Source organism: Leptodactylus fuscus, chromosome 11 (assembly GCF_031893055.1).
Source record: "Leptodactylus fuscus isolate aLepFus1 chromosome 11, aLepFus1.hap2, whole genome shotgun sequence".
In the NCBI taxonomy this organism is placed as follows: Eukaryota; Metazoa; Chordata; class Amphibia; order Anura; family Leptodactylidae; genus Leptodactylus; species Leptodactylus fuscus.
The window spans coordinates 63,833,401-63,859,274 of NC_134275.1; the positions used below are offsets into that span (position 1 = coordinate 63,833,401).

At 43.6% G+C, this 25,874-nt stretch overlaps 1 protein-coding gene across 6 annotated transcripts in view; it reads right to left on the reverse strand.

The window, feature by feature from the left end:
• Positions 1–25,874, reverse strand: part of LOC142184260 (kelch-like protein 13) — a 65,014-nt gene that overhangs the window by 14,308 nt on the left and 24,832 nt on the right. For all 6 annotated transcript variants that reach the window (XM_075259033.1, XM_075259031.1, XM_075259032.1 and 3 more), the window contains 4 exons: positions 19,759–19,900; positions 16,343–16,475; positions 11,640–11,836; positions 6,824–7,619 (listed from right to left, as the gene is read on the reverse strand). In XM_075259033.1, the coding sequence (XP_075115134.1) occupies positions 6,824–7,619; positions 11,640–11,836; positions 16,343–16,475; positions 19,759–19,900 (1,268 nt within the window). The remainder of the gene's footprint in view (positions 1–6,823; positions 7,620–11,639; positions 11,837–16,342; positions 16,476–19,758; positions 19,901–25,874) is intronic.

A 25,874-nucleotide genomic window follows, 5' to 3' on the forward strand; every position in this document is an offset into this window, starting at 1 on the left:
AACCTAAAAACTAGTGGGTATTATTACACTGAATAATAAGTAGCAGGGATCTGCGACCTTTGGCCCTCTAGTGGCTGTGGAACTAAACTCCCAGCATACTCCATTCACCTCTATGGGTAGTGGACGAAGTACGGTACGCACAATGGGGGTTGTAGTTTCCCAAAAGCTGAGGCGCAGAAGGTTGCCTAACCCTGGAATATAGATATTTTTCTCTGTCTGAATATGGCACCACGCGAGACGATGACCTCATTTACATTCACGTAGACACAAGCTCAAGACTCGCAGACTGACAAATGACTATGACGAATGGCGCCCTGTCTGCTCTGTAGTGTCAGGGTGAATGTATGATACATGGAGGCTTGAGAAAATACGTCTCAACAAGTGACGCCGCCATAAAGAAATCCCCAAGAAATAAAGTGACTTTGAAAGACCTCACAAGCTATAAAGTAACTCCTGACTTTATGAGCCTGATTTAGAAGCCTGCGAGCAAATCCGTCTGGGATTTTCTTTACTGACCCGTGGGGCTTAGTTTTATTACCAGATGTGTGGGCTCGAGAGAGCGACGGTCTTGAAGAGTCCTGAAGAACCAAAGCCACTTCAAGAAGAGATTGTCAAAAGCGGCAGATTCCACTGCTGAAGTTTCTGCAACTAAAAACCAGCTCTGGGCTTGTTTTGGCGGTATGCACGTGAATGGCGGTTTGCATGTGAATTTCTGCAAGCCCTATTCACACGAATGGAACAGATTGCCAAAAACAGCTCAAATAAAAGCCCAGATTATACATATATAGATAAATACACATCTATAAGAACGTATTCACTTGTACCAGCCCAGCCATTGCTCCATTCAGAATAGAAACAAAACTCCCAAGTTGTGACTGGTGAGAGATCAGAGCGGTCCGACCCCCACATCATATAGGATAGGGGGCAGCTTGTTAAGGTGAGAATACCTCTAAGTCTAGCACCTCTCCAAGCATATTACACTGACACCACCATGGCTATAGTGATAGTCATACCTTTGATGTGCTCTTATGTAGGTCACTTTTGTAGACATGGAGAAAGAACAACTTTGCAGTTTTATGCAAATGAGGCACTGGAGGCGGGCCTTCAGCTCCCTGGAGCACTAGCTCTTGGGGTCTGTCTGTGTGACTCCATGCAGTGAGTGGATTCTCCCATTGCTATGACATCACCTAACCTATTATAGCAACAAGAGTTAGTGCTAAAGGACCGCCTACTCTGCTCCATGGAGCTAAAGGACCGCCTCCACTGCTCCATGGAGCTAAAGGACCGCCTACTCTGCTCCATGGAGCTAAAGGACCGCCTCCACTGCTCCATGGAGGTAAAGGACCGCCTCCACTGCTCCACGGAGCTAAAGGACCGCCTCCACTGCTCCACGGAGCTAAAGGACCGCCTCCACTGCTCCACGGAGCTAAAGGACCGCCCCCACTACTACAACCGCCTCATTTGCATAAGACTTCCAAGGGATACACATAACAGAGGTATGTGGTCTAACGCTATAATGTATTCTGTAAGGAATAGGACTATACTCGGAGCACACGGCAGACTCCCTTTAATGTCAGGGATAAAACAATGAATACAGGACACCGCCAGGACATCCAAAAGCGAGCTAATGCTTTGGTTATAGACTGACAAGGTTTTAGACTCTATATTCAATGTCTATAGGATGAACAATGATAATGATGATAGTGGATGAGTCCACGCGGACTACCTGGTTCTCCATAGTCTTCTAGATCTGTCCTCTGTTTACCAAGCACAACAAGTCTACATACAAGAGAATAATTTAGGAGAATGTACCTCCATTACGATTAATAAATGATATGGAGAATGTTCTGATCCTACTATTTAGAACTACATCGTGACTTTAGCCTCTTAGGCCTCCGTACACCCAGAGTAGTTGTCACACCTAGAGGTAGTTCTGTATAGGGTGCCCACACAGGCTAGTAGGGGCCATATAAGCTGTGACAGTATATACCCAGCGGGGTACTCAGCGCCCCCCACTGAAGATGAGGCTTTAATGTTCATCATCTTAACTCAATTTAATATGATGGTGCAGATGCTAAGTTATATACAAAAAACACAGACCAATCCAAGGTCATCGTATCTTTATATCCTCTACGGCCTATGATAGCCACATCTTTTTGGTGGATTCTTTTAGCCTGTACCAATCTCTGGCGCTATTCTATGAATTTAGAGCAAAACAAATGATGGGCACCAATGGGGCTGAGCTGTCGGTTGCCCCTAACATTAAAGGGGTTGTCCAAGCAAAAGTGGACAACCATTTTAAAAGTTTAAATCTAATGGGGGGCGGTATAAAAAAAAAAAAAAAAAAAAAAAAGCATAAGCACCGGGGCCCATTGTTCCGTGTCCTCTCGCGCCACCTGTTTCTTCTGCTCTCCCGGGTCTCTTCAGCGGCTTCAGCAAAACGCCAGGAAAAGATTCGTCAGAGCAGATGAACCAGGAGGCGTGGGAGGACACCAGAGAAACGGAGACAGGTGATCATTCATTTTGCTTCACTGCCCCCCAGCTTATTTTAACTTTAAAAGGGTTCTCCATTTTTGCCTGGACAACCCCCTTAAGGGCAAGTTCACACGGGGCCGCGTATTTTGGTCCCGATTTTGATGCTGGAAGCCGTGTCTGAATAGGACCAAAATGTGCCTGCCACGACAGTTGTGGCTTTCCGCTCCAGATTAGGCCCAAATCAATGGGCCTAGTCCAGAAGGAGATGTCGCGAATCGGACGCCATTGCTGATTCAGCCACAGAATCAGCCTGAAGAAAGGGCAGCTCGCTTCTTTTTTCCAGGAGCCGGAACATACCTCTCAGTGAAAAAAGGAAGCTAGCGGTCTTCATAAACCTCCATTGTGAGAGGGCGGACTATGAGGTGGATTCGGTATCAGAATTTGAACGAGCCCTAAAAGATCACAGACATAAAATAATGTAATTGGCAAAGAGGTCAAAGCCAGGGGTGGACACAAGTTCTGTGCACATCAATAGTCAGTTAGCACCGCCCCAGGAGTAAGTTAGATTTAGTGTCCAGGAATAAAAATTGCCAAAGCCAAAAAGAAAAAAAAAAAAAAAAAAACACATCGGGAAAAAGAATTTCCTGCACACCCCCAGGTGCCATTTTCTGTGAGATGTCGGTCAGTACGTATACGTTGTGTGTAGGGAGATGGAGGCTAATAATTTGCTCTTTTTGTAGCTGTGAGTAGATCATATATACCTTATATCTACATACACTGATATTAATAGAATGCCTGACCTAACGATATTCATTTGCTTTCAGGAGATCTAGATAATAGGGAATATCATCAGTATGTCTTTGTAGTATGGGAGGAAATCCACGCAAACACGGGGAGAACATACAAACTCCTTGCAGATGTTCCTGGCGGGATTCGAACCCAGGACTCCAGCGTTGCAAGGCTGCATTGCTAACCACTGAGCCACTGTGTTGCTCCCACCTTTTTGCCATTATTGTAGAGATAAGCATGTACTTCGGTATATACAAATAAGCAATATAAAAGCTTTGCTGACCCAAACTACTACGTTCTCCGCTGCTCTAAAATCTCCTTCCGTCCTCCCCTCCATTCTTTGAGCGACAGGACCAGGGAGTTGTACGAAAAATCTCGCCTGGCCCTGCGTTCTTGTATTTGGGTCGTAGCAGTTTGGAGCAATACAACTGCCCTCAGTGCTCCAGATCGCTCATATTGTGAAATGAATGACTATTCGGAGGTGCACCTTTTCAAGGGGAACAAGCAATACATGCAGGTGAGCCTGACCCAGCTGTGTTTTGGGTCTAATAGGCTTCACCCTGGGGACACTCCCTTTAAATCAAGAAGCTCTCAGTCCTTTCCGCTATACCAGGTTATTAGATTCTGTAACGGCTGATAAATGCAGAAAACGAAGATGGCGTCAGTCATAGATCTGACCTCACTAGCACATGGGGAAGACGTCAGGAGTTGTTTATGGCACCCATGGATGGCATACTTCACCGGTAGCACTCCCAGATATCTCCAATGGCCCACTACGTTGAATATTTTAGGAGAACTTCATGTACCCATGAATAGTAATAGGCACCCCTTGGGTGTATAAAAACGACAAACTATAAAACATTATTTGCCAGGAGATTTTTTCCTTAAATCAATTCAGAACAGGACGCTGCTTTGCTAGAATAAAGAAAATGGCTTCAAAGGCATTGTAATAGCTTGAGGGGATGATAAAGAATGAAGCAATGTGCGGAGTCCTACACAAAGAGCCATAAATCAATACGCAGGTGCACACAAAGCGCTACAGCCCTAATCCACATTGTGCCGACTTCTCAGGTGCCCGCCGTACATTCACAGCACTTGAAGGAAGTCATAAGAAAGTTTTATTTGCTAGTTTGTTTTTATATAACTCAGAATAGGAAGATAATGTCTCTAAAGCTACGTTATGCATCTCTCTGCTCACCCTGCAAGGTTTGATAACCTGCTATCTGTTGTACCATTACCCATACAAGGTGTGGACCGTGTTAGTTCTGGTTATTAGACACTTGGTCTAACAGCGCCATAAATCCCTGACATTTTCAGGCTGGGTCAGGACCTACAATGCAGGTGACATGGCGGTATGATGCTCTTAGGGCATCAGCGAGGAAGCAGATTAAGACTGGTGTCAGAAGTTTTAAAGGGGCTGTCCCATCTCAAGGATCCTATCTATACTGCTACCTTGTGTGGATTTAGGACTTTTCCTAAATACATAGCTTCAGCAAAACTGCTTTGAGATTATTCACTTCATTATTTACATTGTGTTTCCATAACCACATACCTGGGGATGGTCTTATCTCTCCACCCAGGACAAGTGACAGCTCACTGCTCTCAGGAGGGAAGGGGAGCGGAGTGCTCCGAGCCAGCTTGTATTTCTGAGCTGTATCTCACAGTTATCAGGTTGGCTAATTGAATTTTGCTGATAAGGGCTGTGTAGGGAGTCTGTTACCTCTGTATGTAACACACAGACCTAAAACAGAGTTTATTGCAAACTGACTCTTGGCCCTGTAGCATGTAACTGTGGGATTCTCATCACCTATCAATTGTGCATTTTCCTGGGATACTGTGCTAATTTATTTACAACCATCCCTCATTACAACTGCAAACATGTACTGCTATGAAGAGAGATAGCAGAGCTTTGCCTGGGAGAAGACAGCAAGTGAAACCCCACCCACCAATGTTCCAAGAAAACCAGGAAGTGAACAGCCTGCAGGTTGCTCCCGTTTAAAGAGAGTCTTTCAGCATAAAATTGAGATATAAACTAATCACAGTACCTTGCAGGGCCGTCCACACAGTTTACAATAATGCTCCATTCTTGTAAAAATCATCTTGGTACCCCTATGCCAATGGAAAACAAAGAGCTGTAAGAGAATGGCTTTATATCAATAGGCTTCACTATCTGCTTCTGCTAACCAACGTCCGCCCACTCCCTATACTGTGCATGTCTGATGATGTCACACCGCCGCCATCTGAAGACGGCTTCCTTCACTTCTAGCTGTCGTGTGACAAACTGAGCAGATAGTGAAGCCCATAGCTGGACAGCCACGCCCCTAAAGCCCTTTCGGCTCATTTGCATAGAGATAAAAGATGATTATTTACAAGAAGGGAGCAGCGGTCCCAAATAAGAAATACATTATTGTAAACTGACAGCCCTACAAGGTAAAGGGATTAGTTTATCACTCAATTGTGTTATGACACACTCCCTATAATAAACTCCCATGTGTGCGCAAAGTTGAAATAATATTTTCAGAGAAATTCTCAAGCACGAAGATAAGAAAATAGCTGAAGCTAAACAGGGACAGTAAATTGAGGTAAATAGCTGGAAATCAGTCACTGCAAAATGTCAACACAATTTACTGAGATTTTCTGTTTCTATGTAGCTAGAATATGAACACAGAATGATAAGAGGAGCGGGTCACGGGGTGATATAATAACATAATGTGTCCATATAGTAGTACCCAGTAACATCTGCCGGCCACAGGACCACTAGAACAGTGAAAGAGGTACAAGTCTCACAACCCTTGGAATAGAGATAACCCAATACCTTAAAGGGATTCTACCATTAAAAACTTTTTTTTCTCTCGTTGACACGTCGGAATAGCCTTAAGAAAGGCTATTCTCCTACCTTTAGATATCTTCTTCGCCCCGCCATTTGGTTAAAATTCATTTTTCGTCAGTATGCAAATGATTTATTTCGCAGCACTGGGGGCGTTCCCAATGCCGCGTGAGAACTCTCCAGTGCCGCCTCCATCTTCTCCTGGAATGTCCTCTTCATTCGTCTTCTGGGGTCACACTTGTACGCCTGCGCAGTCAGCTCTGCCATCGGGCCTAAGGCAGAGCCAAATGCACATGCTGGAGAGTTCTCTCGCAGCATTGCGGACGCCCCCAGTGCTGTTTGAGCGCTGAGGCCTGCTACCAGTGCTGCGATAGAACTCATTTGCATATTGACGAAAAAATTTAATTTTAAATGAACGGCGGGGCGAAGAAGACATCTAAAGGTAGGAGAAGAATAGCCTTTCTTAAAGCTATTCCTACGTGTTAGGGACAAAAAAAATGCTTTTTAATGATAGGATCCCTTTAACATGGGAATACCCTCTTTCAGAGTTATCCTTGCAACAAAATGGTGGACACTTCAACCACCTCCATTACATATAAATGGTGTCCATTGGGTGCTGTATGAACCTGCTTCACAATGGATAAGGAAAAGTTATTGCGGTTCCTTGATAAACACGCACCTTAAAGAACTGGAACCGAATTAAAGACAAAGAATAAAAGAAAAAAATCTTACCAAGTTCACCAGCTGCGTTTCGACCTCCAACTGCATACAGATGACCTTTGAGGGCACTTAGGTGGAAAAAGGTACGCTTTTCGTTTAGCGATGCCACTTGCATCCATTTATTGTATCGGGGGTCAAATCTGAAAACCGTGTCCACAGCAGTTTTTCCCTTTGTGTCGTAATTGCTTTGGCCACCAACTACGTACAGAAAATTTCCAATGACCGCTATCCCATGCTGGTATCGGGGGGCATCCATTGCAGCCAAAGATTTCCACTCGTGGGCCTTTTCGTCATACATCCGTAATTCTTTGCTTACCACCAGCTGTTGCCGTAAAACTCCCCCCAATGTCACCAAATGAGTGTTGTCTGAGCGAATGGCAGTTCTTTCCGACTGCATAACCGGTTGCATGTACGGCATCATTTGGTAATTGCTAGCTTCCAAAAGTAAATTTACACACGTGTTGTCAGTTCTCATGAAGTCCACCGTCTGGACATGATTGATAAGGTCTTGTGGTGTCATAAGAGGGAATCGAATGTTCTTCATGAGTTTTGCAGCATATTCCATACGCGAATCTTCGTAACGTAACCATCGGCACGCGGCCTTGAACAGTTCGAGCTCGGAGCACTGCTTAAGGCTATTACTAGAAAGCACAAAGGCTAGACGGTCAAATGGGAGTTTCACAAACTCCCCCGTAGTTAATAAGGGCGGAAAATTTTTCAGGATAAAGTTATTGACGTATTTATCGACTTCGGTGAGATTGTAGGTGTTCGCGATGCGTCCGACCTCGACACAGTTCTCCAGAGTAACCTACGAAAAAGAGAAAATACAGGTTCAGACAAAAAAAAAAAATTCAGCATTTTTGTCATCACTGTTCCTGCATCTTCATCTCGATGTCTCCTAGATTTTTTTGCTAGGTTCACATCTGCACTGGAGTCTCTGTTGCAGTGTCCACTGAAAATTGGCAGAGGGAGAAGCCCTGCACAGAAGACATTTTCCTTTGCCAGTTTCGGTTTTATAAAGACTGACACCCAATGGACCCCATTACAGTCAATGAGGTCCGCCGGGCTCTGTGTGTAACTGCAGACAACCCCTTTCACGTCTAAATTGGGGATATTGACATGCTTTTAAACATACAAGACCAAGTCAAGCAGAAGTGGACTCCTTGAAGCAAAATTTATATTGATCAACAGAAGGATGTTGGAGATCCCATGTTATCTCTTACTCCTATAGGTCTCAAGAACCCCCCAACCGGTCATTACGGATACGCGCACACAGCTGAATTTTTATAATTATACTTTGGAATCTGTTTCAGGATCCACTACAGAATTGCCCAGGCTGTATTTTTCCAACTCCCATTCACTTCAATTGGAGTTAGCACGCCAAATCAAAAACAAAAAACAAAAAATATAGCAGCGTCTGCCTCCCATTGAGATGAATAAGAGGCAGGTTTCAGGTGGAATTTGGAGACAGAATCTGCTTCAAATTCAGTCATATGAACATACCCCTATATTTCCCTCAAAAACTATGGCACTTTTATTGTAAGGCGACGTTCACAGTGCCGCTGCTGTCCGCCCCCGGGTGTCCACTGTAAACCCCAGGGAAATCCGACAGCAGACGGCTTGTGCATGGACAGCTTTAAAACCCATTCATTTGAATGGGTTTTGAAAAGGTGACCGTTTTCACCCTCTCTGCCTGGAAACAATTTTTTTTCAGCGGATACAAAGTTCTGCATGTAGGATTCTGTGTCCGCTGAAAAAAAAACTGTTTCTAGGCAGAGAGGGTGAAAACGCTCACAGGCGGTCACCTTTTTAAAACCCATTCAAATGAATGGGTTTTAAAGCCAACCGTGCGCAAGCCGTCGGCTGTCCAGTTTCCCCGGGGATTACAGCGGACACCCAGGGTAGACAGCAGCGGCACTGTGAACGCCGCCTTAAAAAATTCGATATAAAAAAAAAAAAAAGAAAGCTACCTGAACTGCTTTGCATTGTTATGACTTTTCGCAGAATACATTTTTACTACTAAATTGATAGGAAAACACCTAGAAAGGAAAAAAAAAGCCAGAGCAGGCCGCATTTTGACAAAAAATGCGCCTAAATAGTTGTGTTTTGTTGAAAACTTTGCTATTTTTTTTTTTTTTAGCCAAAGCCAGGGTTAGATTTAGCAGATGGGAGAAATATACGGTAAGTGCTTTCTTTATATTTCCCACTTCGCATGAACCCAGTCTTGGCTTTGGCTCAAAATCTGCAACCAGAGATGCGGGTTTTCTTCAATGGGCTGAGCCTTATTGGGAATGTTCCTAGTATGGCACGGGTGACACTTGTCAGTGCATCAGGGGTTGTACCTGTAGGATTATCCTCAAGTCAAGACCTGTTTGGAGGTACTTGAGTAATAATGATCAGGAGACTCCTATCAGTAAGGGGGCATATGGGAAAACACATTTACCTCACCACTTCCCTAGCACCAAGGTCCCTGCTGTTCTCCGCTATGTCCTGGTTTGGCGCTGCCAATGTGTCGGCAGTGATGGCCTACAGGTCAAGCGGGCAGGTAGGGATTTGAGAGGCATGGATGTCACCTGATCACTATCTATCTATATGGCCATCCAAAGAATCTTACAGAATCTATGCAGAGAGGTAAAATCCATCTAATCTGACATTCATGTTACAAAACACGAGCCAAATGCGGAAAAAGGAACTGTGGGGGGTTAACTGGTAAAACACATATCAGTGGCTCACACATAGAAGAGTAACACGATAATGAGGGAAAACATGGCACATTATTCAGCCATAATTATTCCCTACCCAGCTTGACGACTTGCATATTAAATGCATTTAACCATTTACACCTTGCCCCTTGGAGGAAGCCGCAGGCTTTTCTGCAATTGTTCCAATAGCGACAAAGTAAGACATCTCTAATGTAGAAAACGGTCATAGCAGGGAATGAGCCTCACACCAACGGGAGCGACTGACACGTGGAGACTTTGCTGCAAATCACTGGATGAAAAAGTGCTGCAAGTTTCAATATAAACAAATGGACACCCAATGGATACCATTACAGTTTCCATCGGATTGAGATGGAAGAATTGAGGGTTCTGTTAAAATAAACTTAGGTCCAAAAGGAATTTTTACCAGGGCTGAGCGAGAGACAGCAGCACAATATCACTTACAGGAGGTAATATATGCAAAGAGCAATCTATAGGGAACCTGCATATCCCAGTGTCCTGTAAAATCATTACCCGACTGCCAGGGCTTATGAAAAAGCCCCATGAGCTTATTAGAGAAGACACAGTTATGGCATCTATTACTGGAGGTTCACCTACACTTTAATGAATGTATAGAAAATCATATCCAATATGACAAGTTCACATTAAAAAATCGAGCTCACGCCATGACTGTGAAGGTGCCACAGTGGATTAAATGAGATCAAATAGCCCCTTCCTGCCAAATGGGAAGCAGATGGAAAATTGACCTGTCAGAGAGAAAATTAATCCCTGTAACAAAGTCGGGTCTCGGATCAAACTTTAACATGAGCTTTACTTCGGGCTGGTCAGAAGAAAACCGGCTTGATTCTTTGGTACAATGAATTTCAGGCTGTATACATAGCGGGAGAACAAATGTCAAGGCGGAGGGGGGGCACATGGTTTGTTTCTATAGAAGAAACTATTTATTAATATTTTTTAATGAACTAGTCTGAGCCATCGGTGTGTGCCGGGGGAGGGGAAGGGGGTTGTAACCTACCAATTAGATCAGCGTAGTAACTGCAGTGCTTTCTGGAACATCATAATCCCTTCACGTCAGTGACCTCCAAGTCTGTGTGGAAAGGTCACGTATAGTAACTCGCTCTCATTAAAGGGTTTACACCATGAAAATGATTATTTATCCTCTATCCTCCATAGGATAGAGAATCATAGCTGATCATGGGGGGGTCCGACTGCTGAGACAGGGGTGTTTAATCCCCCAGGACGCAGAATGTGCATCTATTCATTTCAATGGGAGTGCAAGAGATAGTCGTGCACTGTGCTTTGGCGATTTCCAGTGCTCCCATTGAAATGAACAGACTGGAGACGCCCAGTCGGTGTCTACTGCAAATTCATTAGGGGGTCAAAATTTGTGGGATATAAGAGATTGGACCTACCATTCAGCTAGTTATCCTCCATTTTATTTACACTCAACTTGCCCTAATAGGCTTGATACATTTGTCTCCTTGAGATAACCTGCCGTCGGAGGCGTCTGACAGCAGCTCTCTCCCCTGTCCCCATTGAGACACTGGGCAGACATATATAGGGTCAGCCTTGAAAGAGTATGGCCAGTTTTACCCGTTCCTCAATATTTCCAACTGAGTGCCCCCAATGTAGGCTGTGGTGTCATGTGACAGATCCTGCTCCCGATCCCAAGCACGAATGAAAAACCCGAACCAAACAAATCCTTTTGCTTGTGGGGGGCACTTGTGGCAGACACACCCGAAAAGTTTTAGGGTCTTTTAGCTTCAGACGACTTTTTCCCTCATCAGATCTTAGATCTGTCTATCCACTGCTGTATAGGGCACCCCTGTATTCCTGACCCAACATCTTCTGAGACATGCCTCAGTGTGCCTCGGCATCTGAAGATGTTGAGAAGTTTGGGTGGCCCGAATTCCTCCAGAAGCCCAGAACCTGAGCACTCAATAATTCTGCCACGTCTAGAGCAGCGGTTCCCAGCCATGACGCGTAACCACCGCGACAGGTGACGTACCACAGGATGAGAACCACTGACCTAGACCATTCGGAAGCAGATGAATAAAATACTAGATCTCAAGCACTTGTGAAGAAAGAGTTAAGTTCTTTGGCCTTACCCCAGATATAAGAAAGACCTTGCAGAAGTCCAGCACGGGCAGTATCTGTAAAAAGCTTGCCGCTTCCAGTGTGTCTTGCAGATTATCCATATTCAGGGAAAGTTTTGCAGTGTAAATGAAATCAATAATTTTCTTTAATCCAATTTTGTTCACGCCGTGTAATTTAATGCACATTAAGTCTTGTTCCTTCATTCCACCTAGACAAGAAATCAGACTCCATTTTAATTATCCTTAAGATGTGCGCCAGTTAAATAAAATGTACTACATTAAAAGCCTTTGTTCGCAGTAGACACTTGAATATGCATGGGGTGTTCAACAAAATTCCGCTTTTAATTATTCAAGGCTTAAATGTTACCGGGGAAAGTTCTTCCGCATAAACTGCGTTCACACTTAGCCGGTGAGGAAAGTCATTTTTGGTTCCAGACAACGGATATTATGAAATCTCGCTAACAAAACGCAGCCTGTGATATAAGATTACATCATAAGCGCTCAGATCCATGTGCCGCAACTGTTACTCTATTGTGCTACACTATTGTATGGCATGTACAGTAAGACTATCACACCAGACACAAAGCATGCCGACTGTAATGACAGGCCTGGTTACATCTGCAAATACTTTGACCTCTTTTTTTTATTACTCTTGTTCATTTTATCAATTCAGTGCAAATCCTGGACCCTTCCCGTCACCATATATCCAATTAGGATACATCCTTGAATCAATGTCCTATCCCTGAAAAATCTAGCACTTGTAACTTATATTATCACCTGCAGATCAGTTTTGATTAGAGATGAGCGAATCGTATTTAAAACTATAGTTTTGACTACCTCGCTCCCATAGGAATGAATGGAAGCGGCCAAACAGCAAGGGGTTAAGTGCTTCCTGTCATTCCTATGGAGCGAGGTATACGAAACTAGAGTTTTGAATACGATTCGCTCTTCTCTAGTTTTGTACCTATCAAAAACATTACTTGGCATGGCTCACTTATTAGAGCAACCAGAGTTTTTTTTTTTTTCTTTAATGAGGTTGTCAAATTGCCTCTCACCTGTCCAATTGGTTCTGTCCGAAATTGCACACAACTCCACTAAAGCCCCATTCACATCTGCGTTCGGGGAGTCCGCGGACCCCATAAAAAAAAACAAAAAAAAACAGCAGTTACCTGTGAAACCCGCAGACCCCATAGACTATAATGGGGTCCATGTGGTTTCCACACAGATCATGCGAAGAGAAAAATCCTGCAGACAGCACTTTTCTCTCCGCATGATTTGTGCGGAAACCACATGGACCCCATTATAGTCTATGGGGTCTTTGGGTTTCCTTAGGTATCTGTTTTTTAATGCACATAGCTTTCTGTTTTGGAGGGTCCCCAAGCAAACTCCCCAAACGCAGATGTGAATGGGGCTTAAAATAAGTGCAATATCTCCACACAACCTATAAATGGACAGGTATGGCAATGTTTAGAAAGTGTCTTTTCCAAACCTGCAAAACCCTTAAAAGGATCCCATCATTGAGAACAAATTTTTTTGTCCCTAACACATAAGAATAGGCTTAAGAAAGACTATTCTTCTCCTACCTTTAGTCGTCTTCTTCGCGCCGTCGTTCGGTAGAAATACTGGTTTTCTTCAGTATGCAAATGAGTTCTCTTGCAGCACTGGGGGCGGTCCCCAGTGCTCAAACAGCACTGGGGGCGCCCCCAATGCTGCAAGAGAACGCTCCAGCGCCGCCTCCATCTTCTTCAGGAATGTCATCTTCCTGTGTCTTCTTCTTGCGGTGGCGGTGAAACTTGTAGGCCTCGGGCCGAGCCGTCTGCACAGGCCGCAAGAAAATGGCCGCTTACTTGCTGTGTAAGCGTCCATTTTTCTTCTGTTGCTGCGGGCATGCACAGCAGGCTCTGCCCGAGGTGTACAAGTTTCAAAGCCTGCGCCGGAAGAAGACACAGGAAGATGACGTTCCTGAAGAAGATGGAGGCGATGCTGGAGAGTTCTCTGGCAGCATTGGGGATGCCCCCAGTGCTGTTTGAGCGCTGAGGACAGCCCCCAGTGCTGCGAGATAACTCATTTGCATACTGGCGAAAACCAGTATTTCTACGGAACAGCGGGGCGAAGAAGACGTCTAAAGGTAGGAGAAGAATAACCTTTCTTAAGGCTATTCCTTCGTGATAGGGACGGGAAAAAAAAAAAAATCATTCTCAATGATTCGATCCTTTTAAAACTGTGAAGAAATACTTCAGCTGTGATGGACAACAATTGTTTTGTTTTGTTCTGACTGTATGGATAAAAGATGTCCAACTGTACAAGGATGAAGAATAAAACCTTAAATTTCGGATATTGCTGACCGAAAGAAAAACATGAACATATCTTCTATATCCAGAAGACTACAATTGTTTCGGCCATCAAATTGTAACCTTACTGATCCAGCATGATTCCAACATACATATACAATACAATACAGTAGGTGGTGTCCATCTCCTCGACACTTCATTGTTTCATTAATCTTTGTGACAATAGAAGGCCCCCCCCCCCCAGGGACGAGGCAACAGCACGTCAAAAATAAAAGATGAATTGTAACTCGGGATTACAATAAGCTCAAACAACATGAGTACTGGAAGGTTAGGCATCTTAATTGTCTTGTACACAACCTGGAGTGTAAAGACTGAAAACTATTGTAATGAAACACAATAGCAATAACACAACACTACAGGAATATGGTACATAATTCGACTATCCTGGAGGGCCTCCGTACATGGTATATCACTTTGGTAAAGTGGAATAAGAGCAGTAACAGAGGAAGCACCAGAAAAAGAGCGCAAATTTATTACAAGACTCATGTACACGTTACAGAGGCCAACGATTCTTATGTATCTGTGCCATCTTATGAAGGAGGGCGCTCCAATAACCCTGCCCATCATGTAAACTTCAGTAGGGTCTAAGTGTTAAAGGGTTTGTCCAGTTTCGGACAAATGTTATTGTTTGCATGATGAAAAGTTGTACAATTCTCCAATATAGATTTTGTATCAATTCATCCCGGTTTTCTAGATCTCTGCTTGCTGTCATTCATTCTGCTTACTCCCAGTGGATAGAAATCAGTGTAAGGTCATGTGATGGATACACTGTCCATGGCCATGTGATTGTACAGTCCATGGTCATGTGACGGATACACAGTCCATGGTCATGTGACGGATACACTGTCCATGGTCATGTGACGGATACACTGTCCATGGTCATGTGACGGATACACTGTCCATGGTCATGTGACGGATACACTGTCCATGGTCATGTGACGGATACACAGTCCATGGTCATGTGACAGATACACAGTCCATGGTCATGTGACAGATACACAGTCCATGGTCATGTGACAGATACACAGTCCATGGTCATGTGACAGATACACAGTCCATGGTCATGTGACAGATACACAGTCCATGGTCATGTGACAGATACACAGTCCATGGTCATGTGACAGATACACAGTCCATGGTCATGTGATTGTACAGTCCATGGTCATGTGATTGTACAGTCCATGGTCATGTGATTGTACAGTCCATGGTCATGTGATTGTACAGTCCATGGTCATGTGATTGTACAGTCCATGGTCATGTGATTGTACAGTCCATGGTCATGTGATTGTACAGTCCATGGTCATGTGATTGTACAGTCCATGGTCATGTGATTGTACAGTCCATGGTCATGTGATTGTACAGTCCATGGTCATGTGATTGTACAGTCCATGGTCATGTGATTGTACAGTCCATGGTCATGTGATTGTACAGTCCATGGTCATGTGATTGTACAGTCCATGGTCATGTGATTGTACAGTCCATGGTCATGTGATTGTACAGTCCATGGTCATGTGATGGATACACTGTCCACGGTCATGTGATTGTACAGTCCATGGTCATGTGATGAGCACACAGTTTGTTACAAGACAGATGTCTGATTACTGAGCTGTGACTAACTCATTGTGCACCTGTGTGCCCATCACAATTGGACAATCCCTTTAACTCTGACCTAAAAGACCCATGAGGAAATCAAAAGGTGCCTTAAAGAAAATGGTCACACTGAAAATGTAGTCTGATGTACGGGCAAAGAGTTATACGGCAGGAGGACCCGAGCAGACAGAGACACAGCTCAGCGAGTAAACATTCAGTATAACTTGTAATTTATGTCCATGCTCATTTATTCTTAAGAGTCCAGTGGGCGGTCCTTCTCAGTAACTAGTAAACATCTGTGTATGCTTATGATGAAAACCTGTTAGTCACGCTACAGGATGACCCACTGGACTCCTGAAACAAAAACAAGGCTAAATTAGGGCTGGGTGACTAAGATCCGAATCCAATGAACATTTCACCTTACTTACGATTTATGCGTGAACTATTATTTTAGTATGTTCCTTTTTTTTTTTTTTTTTTACATGCCATGGGGAATATTTACAGGCCACTGAATTTTGGTTTCAGTTGGTGACATAACTACCCTGACTTCCTAGCCCTAGGACATAGATTAATAAATTGCAAATGATACTGAATATAATCGCCACTATACTATATATAGCCATCTGCCCTATAATAAGATGCCCGCAGACCTGCCTGCATTTTCCACATGACAGGTTCCCTTTAAGGGTCATAACTGCTTTATAATCCAAGTAACTGGATTTGTTATTAACGTTCCACCATCTGCACAGTGGACCGTACACCATAATAGATCACCTGTAAACATGGCTTTGAAGTAATCACTTGAGGACGCCATCATAGCTCGGTGGACTGGAAAGACTTCATCCCCGTCGCCCGGTACTAAGGTAACATCACAGAGTAAGCCCTCTATTCGTAACTGGTCAAATCCCTGTAACCAAAGGAGACGAGAGAAAGAACATGTGAGAAGAGATAGTATCAAGGAATATCAATAGACTCCAGCTGCCTTATTCTCCATCACGATAGAGGAACAGGAGACCATTCCTGGAATTGGTAGTGGTCTCTGTGTTATATCCCCACTGATCATGAACTTATTCTCTACACTTTCGACGGGGAATAACTTCTAAGGCTGCCTTCACACGGAGTAACGCTGGGCTCAATTTGAGCTTATTTTTACAGGCGTAGAAATCCGAGGGTCGCATTAACGTTGCATTTACGCGGAGTTTTTACTCGCGTACACGCTCCGTTAAAAAACGCAGCGTATGCGCTCATAGTAAAAAAAATGCCGCGTAAATGCAACGTTAACGTGACCTAGGATTTCTACGCCTGTAAAAATAAGCTCAAATTGAGCCCAGCATTACTCCGTGTGAAGACAGCCTAAAGTTAGAAAAGCCCTATGGAGTTCTCAACTCATGTTACTTAGCTGTGCTATCCTGAGTATTTAGAGTATAGTCACACACAACAGGTTTGTCACAAGGGCGTGCGGAGGTAGCAGTTACTATACCAGGCCCTGGCCCCCGAGGTGGCCATAGAGGACTAAGCCTGGATTCACACGCCACCAAAAAAATGCATGAATTCACGGCCCCAGCCTTCCTTAACTCATTATTAGGGTGCATTCACACTGAGTAAACGCTAGCTTATTCTGAACGTAAAACACGTTCAGAATAAGCGGCGTCTAAAGCAGCTCCATTCATTTCTATGGGAGCCGGCATACGAGCGCTCCCCATAGAAATGAATGGGCTGCTTCTTTCACTCCGTGCAGTCCCATTGAAGTGAATGGGGAGTGCCGGCGTGTACGCTCCGGCATGAGCAGAGCTTGCCGTATACGCCGGCACTCCCCATTCACTTCAATGGGACTGCACGGAGTGAAAGAAGCAGCCCATTCATTTCTATGGGGAGCGCTCGTATCCCCGCTCCCATAGAAATGAATGGAGCTGCTTTAGACGCCGCTTATTCTGAACGTGTTTTACGTTCAGAATAAGCTAGCGTTTACTCAGTGTGAATTCACCCTTAAACAGTCAACACTTTTCCATCCTTTTCATCTAGTTCCTGTTTTAACATTTTTGACAAAAATCGGCAGGTGGGCAAACTAACCTGTCATATCTTATATCATATCACTATACCTAGTAGAAGCTAAGAAGGTATTCAGCAACTGTAGATTTATATCTGATGCTTTAGAATAATGGAATATACTGATTTATATTCCACCTGGAGGCGCAGCACTGAAAGGGTCACAGCCGGCTCTACCTGCTCAGGAGGCTGAGGGCCTTTGAGTCCAGGGGGCCCTTTTTCAACTCTATAGTGGCATCAATCATCTTCTTTGGAGTGGCCTGCTGGGGGAGCAGTATATCAACCAGGGACAGAAATAGTCTTGACAGGCTGGTTAGAAGGGCCAGCTCTGTCCTGGGGAGCCCCCTGGACTCAGTATAGGTGGTGGGTGACAGAAGGATACTGTCCGTGGTGACCTCCATGCTGGAGAACAACTCCCACCCCATGTATGAGATGGTGACAGCACTGGGAATTATTGTCAGTGACCGACTGCTTCACCCCAAGTGTGAGAAGGAGCGCTATCGTAGGTCCTTCCTCCAAACCATGGTCAGGCTGTATAATCAATTCCGAGCTAAGCGAAGATCTCTCTGCACAGAGAAATGATATCCCTTCTACTATTGTTACCCTTACCTGTTTATCTGTACCTACTGTCACTGTAATACCTCTACCTTGAAGCTCTTGTATTTTATATTATTATTGTATTATCCATGCTGCTGTAACACACTCAACTTCCCCATGGTGGGACTACTAAAGGATTATCTTATTGACAAACCTATACAAATCTACAGTTTTCCCAATGAAATCCCAACAGGCCACATATTTATCCTACCTTGGTTGCTTACGACACAAGTTCCCCCTTGGAATACGGCTGCCATGGCTAGATCTGTATCTGTGTAGTAAATACATCCAGACTTCCACGTCACCCCCGGTCACAGGGGCAAAATCAGCAGATATGGAAACCCCTTCAGCTATGTCTTTGTTCAGTTCAACAGCAAATACATCCAGTTCTTACAAACACAAATCCAGAATAAGTGAAATGTCACGAGGGGCCGACGTGACTCCCTATTCTCCACTGAACAGGAAAACCATGAGGCAGCTAGAAAAACCCTCAGAGACTTACTGGAAACAGGTCAGGTATTTAATTTTAGTTTTATTAATCTAAATATAAAGAAAATAATTTTTTTTCCCCTTCAAATCCAGTCAATAACTTATTTTTATTTTGATAACCTTCCTTGGGGCAGCCATATTGGTTATTTGTACGTCCTTCCTGGGATGTCTGGAGAGATAGCGCAGCAATGAGTAATTGCTTTATGGCAGGTGCATTGATAGACAGAGAAAAAAAATAACCACCGCAAAATCCAGGAGGAAAAAGAAGAGTCTGATCAGAGTCGGACATAACACCCCCATCGATCGGCTGTTCCCAGCGGCTGATACAGCAAACAGCTGATCCGAATTATTGCAGCTTAGATCTCATTCTCGTGAATTAGAGCTGATCTGCAATAACCTAGTCTGACCACTACACAAAATAACGGAGCTGTCTGCTTCCTGCTCTATTCTCTGTGCACCAGTGACTGAGGACAGCTGATGGATGGAAGTGTTAGACTCCCGGAGAAAACCTCTTTAAGGCCAAGGCCCCACATTGCGGAAACGCAGCTTTTTTTTTTGCAAATTTTGTTGCGGTTTTTTGAGCCAAAGCTGCTATAAAAGGAATGGAAACTCTATAAAAAAGTTCTTATAATTCTCCCTTCTGCTCAAGCCACTCCTGGCTCAAAAAACCGCAGCAAAATCTGCAACAAGAAACGCTCTGTTTCCGCAATGTGGGGCCTCAGCATTGGTCACATTTTCTTAGTGCCAGAAAACCACTTTAGGCTAAAGCCCCACTCTGCGGAAACGCAGCTTCTTTTGTTGCAGATTTTGATGCGTTTTTTGAGCCAAACTTAGGAGTGGCTACAAAAGGTATGGAAAATATATAGGCGTACTTATACTTCTACCATCTGCTCAATCCACTCCTGACTTTGTCTCAAAAATTTGCAACAAAATCTTCAACAAAAAAAGCTGCGTTTCCGCAATGCGGGGCTTCAGCCTAAATGAATATTTCAGGAATAGCTGGGCCTTCTACCAAACCATTACGTTAAAGTTTCATCCTAACAGTTCTTTAGCCATACCTGTAACACCACCGAACTATGAGTATTGCTGGTGAAGAAGCGAGTGGTGCCCGTCTTTGAAGACTGGAGGTGAGCAGACACACCCATATCGGTGCTCCCGAGAGAGACTTTCAAGTGAGGGTCCTCCTCTTCCACCAAAGATCTGAAATAAAATTGTAACCAGACTAAATTGTTTAGCACAAACAACTCCATACTAAAATCTACACACATAGGTACACGTATTATATGGGGAGAATTAGGTGGAAAGGGGGTTAACGGTCAGAGTTAACCAACCACAATATGAATAAACGTGAGGAGTGGGGGAGTATAACACAGCGCCCAAGGTATGCTACTGTATAATATTGGGGGGAAAAAAAAACACTTCAATCATAAGAATAAGTAAGGACACTTCAAGTTACATTATTAGGGAGGGTTCACACCTGCGCCCCCCGGTCTCCGCTTTGTGGGTTTCCGTCTTCTGTCCCGAGAAACTGGACAGGAAACGGAAACCCGGCAGTCAGTTTTCAAACCCAATCACTTGAATGGGTTTGCAAAGTGACCGCCCATGAGCGTTTTGTGCTTGTCCACATTTTTTTTGAAGGCCGCTTACGCGTGCATGCACAATGCGCTCCTGTAGTTCTATGAAGAACAGGAGCGTACTGTGCATGCGCGCGTAAGTGGCCTTTAAAAAATGTCCGCCGGCCAGCCTGTGCACTCAGCTCTTGCCTGCGTCCTGATGGCAGAGCCAACTGCGCAGGCGCACAAGTCTGTCCCCAGCCGGAAGAAGATGATGAAGGCCCGTTCCTGAAGGAAATGGAGGCGGCGCTGGAGAGTTCTCTCGCAGCATTGGGGACACCCCCAGTGCTGTTTGAGCACTAAGGCCCGCCCCCAGTGCTGCGAGAGAACTCATTTGCATACCAACAAAAAAACAGATTTTTTCACCGAACGGCGGGCTGGAGACAACGTATAAAAGGTATGAGACGAATAGCCTTTCTTAAGGCTACTCCAATGTGTTAGGGAGAAAAAAAAAAGTGCTCAAATGGTAGAATCCCTTCAAGGATTGTAATGCATCTAGCCTCATCTATCCATCTTTACCTTTTCACAACTAAACTTTTTGCATTTATTTTCAATTTCATGAGCTTTCTCTATATACTGTCTGCACGATGATCAAAGACGGGTATGTGCACTTGATAAAAATAAGTTGACACCTTACAAGGGGTGTCCTTACTTTTTTTTTTTTTTTCATTTGGCGGCACACAAGCAACAACTAGCAGTATGAATGTGGACAAAACTCAAACCTAACTTCACTGCCGCATGATCTAGAGGAAGAAATCACATTGCTCAATAACCAAGGTAATGAAATGCTCGACGAAAAGCTTGTGCCTTCCCAATAGTCCTTTATTATTACATCTAATTTCTACCACGTAGGAAACTTTGATACTCAAAGAAATTGCCTGAAAGCGAGAAGTTTTAAGAGGAGTAAGAATTCTATTAATTGTATTTTCATGCTAATCCGCTCTGTTGTATCAGCTCATCTTTGTACTGGATGGATTTCATTTCTCTCCAAAAAGAAAAACTGTTCCAAATTTAGAAAAATTTAAATAAGTTTCAATAAAAATGATTTCACCAACTCTGATGAAGCCGCATCTGCATATAAAGGGAATGTTAACAGCTTTCTGTGGTAAGGAGAGGCTTTATACACAGTCATAGTGCAGTATAGCCTTACCAACCCAAAATAAAAACTAATTGTAATAAATAGAAACAATACTAAAATTTTGCCAACCGGGACAGTATGATAAAGAAAAATGCTAAATTATACACTACTGGCTATGTGTTTGAGATAAAAAATAAATAAATAAATTAATAATAATAATAATAATAATAATAATAATAATTAGGAGATAGACAGATAGATCCTATCTATATACATTCATATATTTTATATTTTTGGTTTTATATTGGAGTGGTTTTTCTGGCTATGCCAATGAAAACACTATATATATATATATATATATATATATATATATATATATATATATATATATATATATATATATATATATATATATGTATATACACTCAACGGCCACTTTATTAGGTACACCATGCTAGTAACGGGTTGGACCCCCTTTTGCCTTCAGAACTGCCTCAATTCTTCGTGGCATAGATTCAACAAGGTGCTGGAAGCATTCCTCAGAGATTTTGGTCCATATTGACACGATGGCATCACACAGTTGCCGCAGATTTGTCGGCTGCACATCCATGATGCGAATCTCCCGTTCCACCACATCCCAAAGATGCTCTATTGGATTGAGCTCTGGTGACTGTGGAGGCCATTGGAGTACAGTGAACTCATTGTCATGTTCAAGAAACCAGTCTGAGATGATTCCAGCTTTATGACATGGCGCATTATCCTGCTGAAAGTAGCCATCAGATGTTGGGTACATTGTGGTCATAAAGGGATGGACATGGTCAGCAACAATACTCAGGTAGGCTTTGGCGTTGCAACGATGCTCAATTGGTACCAAGGGGCCCAAAGAGTGCCAAGAAAATATTCCCCACACCATGACACCACCACCACCAGCCTGAACCGTTACCGATACAAGGCAGGATGGATCCATGCTTTCATGTTGTTGACGCCAAATTCTGACCCTACCATCCGAATGTCGCAGCAGAAATCGAGACTCATCAGACCAGGCAACGTTTTTCCAATCTTCAATTGTCCAATTATGATGAGCTTGTGCAAATTGTAGCCTCAGTTTCCTGTTCTTAGCTGAAAGGAGTGGCACCCGCTGTGGTCTTCTGCTGCTGTAGCCCATCTGTAGCCTCAAAGTTGGACGTACTGTGCGTTCAGAGATGCTCTTCTGGCTACCTTGGTTGTAACGGGTGGCTATTTGAGTCACTGTTGCCTTTCTATCAGCTCGAACCAGTCTGGCCATTCTCCTCTGACCTCTGGCATCAACAACGCATTTCCGCCCACAGAACTGCCGCTCACTGGATGTTTTTTCTTTTTCGGACCATTCTCTGTAAACCCTAGAGATGGTTGTGCGTGAAAATCCCAGTAGATCAGCAGTTTCTGAAATACTCAGACCAGCCCTTCTGGCACCAACAACCATGCCACGTTCAAAGGCACTCACATCACCTTTCTTCCCCATACTGATGCTCGGTTTGAACTGCAGGAGATTGTCTTGACCATGTCTACATGCCTAAATGCACTGAGTTGCCGCCATGTGATTGGCTGATTAGAAATTAAGTGTTAACGAGCAGTTGGACAGGTGTACCTAATAAAGTGGCCGGTGAGTTTATATATATATATATATATATATATATATATATATATATATATATATATATATATATATTTATTTTTTTATTCCCCCCCCCCCCCAATGCATTGGGTCTACACCATCACCAAGTTATTATAAGCTGTAAATCCAGTACAAGTTACAGTAGATCAAAGCATGAACATGTAAACTTGACAATGTGAAAGAGTTTTAGCTAGAAAGGTTTTCATTCACACCCAATGTCATACCAAGGTTTTCCATTTTTCTCCATTTTTTTATGTAGATTGTGAGCCCAATATAGGGATCACAATGTACATTTATTTCCCTATCCGTATGTCTTTGTAGAATGGGAGGAAATACACGCAAACATGGGGAGAACATACAAACTACTTGCAGATGTTGTTCCTGGTGGGATTTGAACCCAGGACTCAAGCGCTGCAAGGCTGTAGTGCTAACCACTGAGCCACCGTGTTGCCCCTTAAATTTTCTCCATTCTATCCACCTATTACGTTACTATACACACCACAAGCCCCCATTTCATCACCTATCCAGTACAATTAGCTTTCTTACAATACAAATCCTCAGAAACACCAACACAGGTATTATGAACATTACCAACAATGTACGCGGCCTTAAAAACCCTTCACCCTAAAAGTGAAGATGGGTAGACTGGAGAATATATATCTGGCCGGGCGGCCGAGGTGCCAGGGATTTGCTGCGAGCGCTCCGGCTTTTGGGTTGTCTCTATTTCTAACTAAACTACAATTGGTTAAACTTCTTCTTATCTCAGAAGGCAACAAGAACCAACGAAAAGTTATTGGAAAAACCATTTTTCAATGATTTCATTATTTTTTCCTGTCTTTAGGATGACATAGCAGCAGCAGGTTAACCAATAGATGTTCGGGTAACCTTTGCTATAGGTGTAGATCGGCTCTGCTAAATCCTTGTAGGACACATAAGCCCCGAATATTCCCATCTTACCTCACATCACAGGCACAAGGTGAAGGTGCAGGGCGCACAGATCAGTCATTCACAGATCAGTCATTTCATGTAACACTAAATGGCAGTGAAGAGCCGCCGAGTGGCTTTCTACTTCCGGAAACGTTTGTAAAACCAGAGAGGTGATGGCCAGGAAGCGTTTACTTCCTCAACGCATCGCAAGGTTAGAGATAGAGGAGTTTACAGAGAACAATGTACTGCTAAAGTGCACACACCGGGGTCACTACCCTGTATATAGACACACACTGGGGTCACTACCCTGTATATAGACATACGCCTGTGTCACTACCCTGTATTCAGACACACACAGGGGACACTACCCTCTATATAGACACACGCTGGGGTCACTACCCTGTATATAGATACACGCCAGGGTCACTAACCTGTATATAGACACGCCAGGGTCACTAACCTGTATATAGACATACCCTGGGGTAACTACCCTGTGTATAGACATACGCCGGTGTCACTACCCTGTATATAGAGCCATTTTAGTCACACAGGTCCAGTACCAGGACCCACAAGAGCAATAGCAAGGTCCTGATGTGGAGGGACGGTCTCAACGTCTCTAATGTACAGCAGTAAAGAATTAACAATGAGAAATAAGTGGATATGGCAGAAACAAGCGAGAAAAAAAAAGCCATCCATGAAATATACACATACCAGCAGCAAAGGGCATGAAAACTTCCCTTGGCCTGCAGAGGCGTCAACCAAAGCACGGCATTTAGCAATAGCCTGTAGTCTGCTGACAGAACACAACGCAGCTTTAAGGAACTTGCGAGAAGAAAATATGGTTGGAGGTGGAGGAGAATTGTGCAGCACTGGACACTGGTATAACAATACAGACATGTATAACGCCAGGTTACAGCACCGCTCTATAGGAAAAGCTGCGTATGGTCAGGAATTATTCATTTCATTCTCACATATAGTCAGGAGGTTTTGCAATAATATCAGTACTGCAAGCAGAACATGGAGGATTAGCCAATATAAGAGGTATAATAACCTGAAATAATAGCAGGAGACCCCATTACATGACAGATTACCCTGCAGCAGCCAAAAGCTTGTTCACCCACCAGCCATTCCTTCTGCCCTCCATACACTTGCATCTTGAGGTAGTTTAAGCATGCATGTCTTCCCAAGGGGATCAAGTCACTGTCAGTCACCTATGACAATGGCGAGTACCAAGGATTTGCTGTAATGAAAACCCTGGATAGATGGATCAGAGGTATAAGGACTAAGGCCACAGTGGTCATCATATAGGAGGCTGGGTCAGAAATATGGAAGTAAATTGTTGGCTGTTCTGCAGTTTAATGCAAGTTATAAGATGCTTGTTTCTTAAGGAAGTCGATCTTATAAAAAGTGTTACAATGTAAGTTATTTCTACAATAGACAGATACATCTTGTATTGAAGGAAAAAGCCACCATCTGGGGAATAACTTATAGAATAGCCACAGGACTCCTTTACCAACATCTCAGGGGACAAACAGTACCAAAGTAATCCGGGCTCCAAAATCCTGCAGAAAACAACCCCATCTGAACGGGAGTGTAGATCTAACCACTTGCCACTGGGGGCAGGATTTACAATTAACCCATTAAACTTCAGTAATGATACGGACTGTGTGCGCAACAACAACTAAAAAGGACAAAGCCATAAACATCAAGTTATCTGCAATGTCACTAAACCTTTTGCACATGCTGTGAACAAAACACTCAGCGCAAAGTGACGTCAAATGTGGATTTCCCCTAGAGGTGTATCCGATTTTGGTTCAGCGCCCGTGTTGCAGAAAAAGCTGATTTTCTGTTGCAGATTTTGCTTTGGGTTTTTTGAGCCAAATGTGAAATGAGCAGATGTTG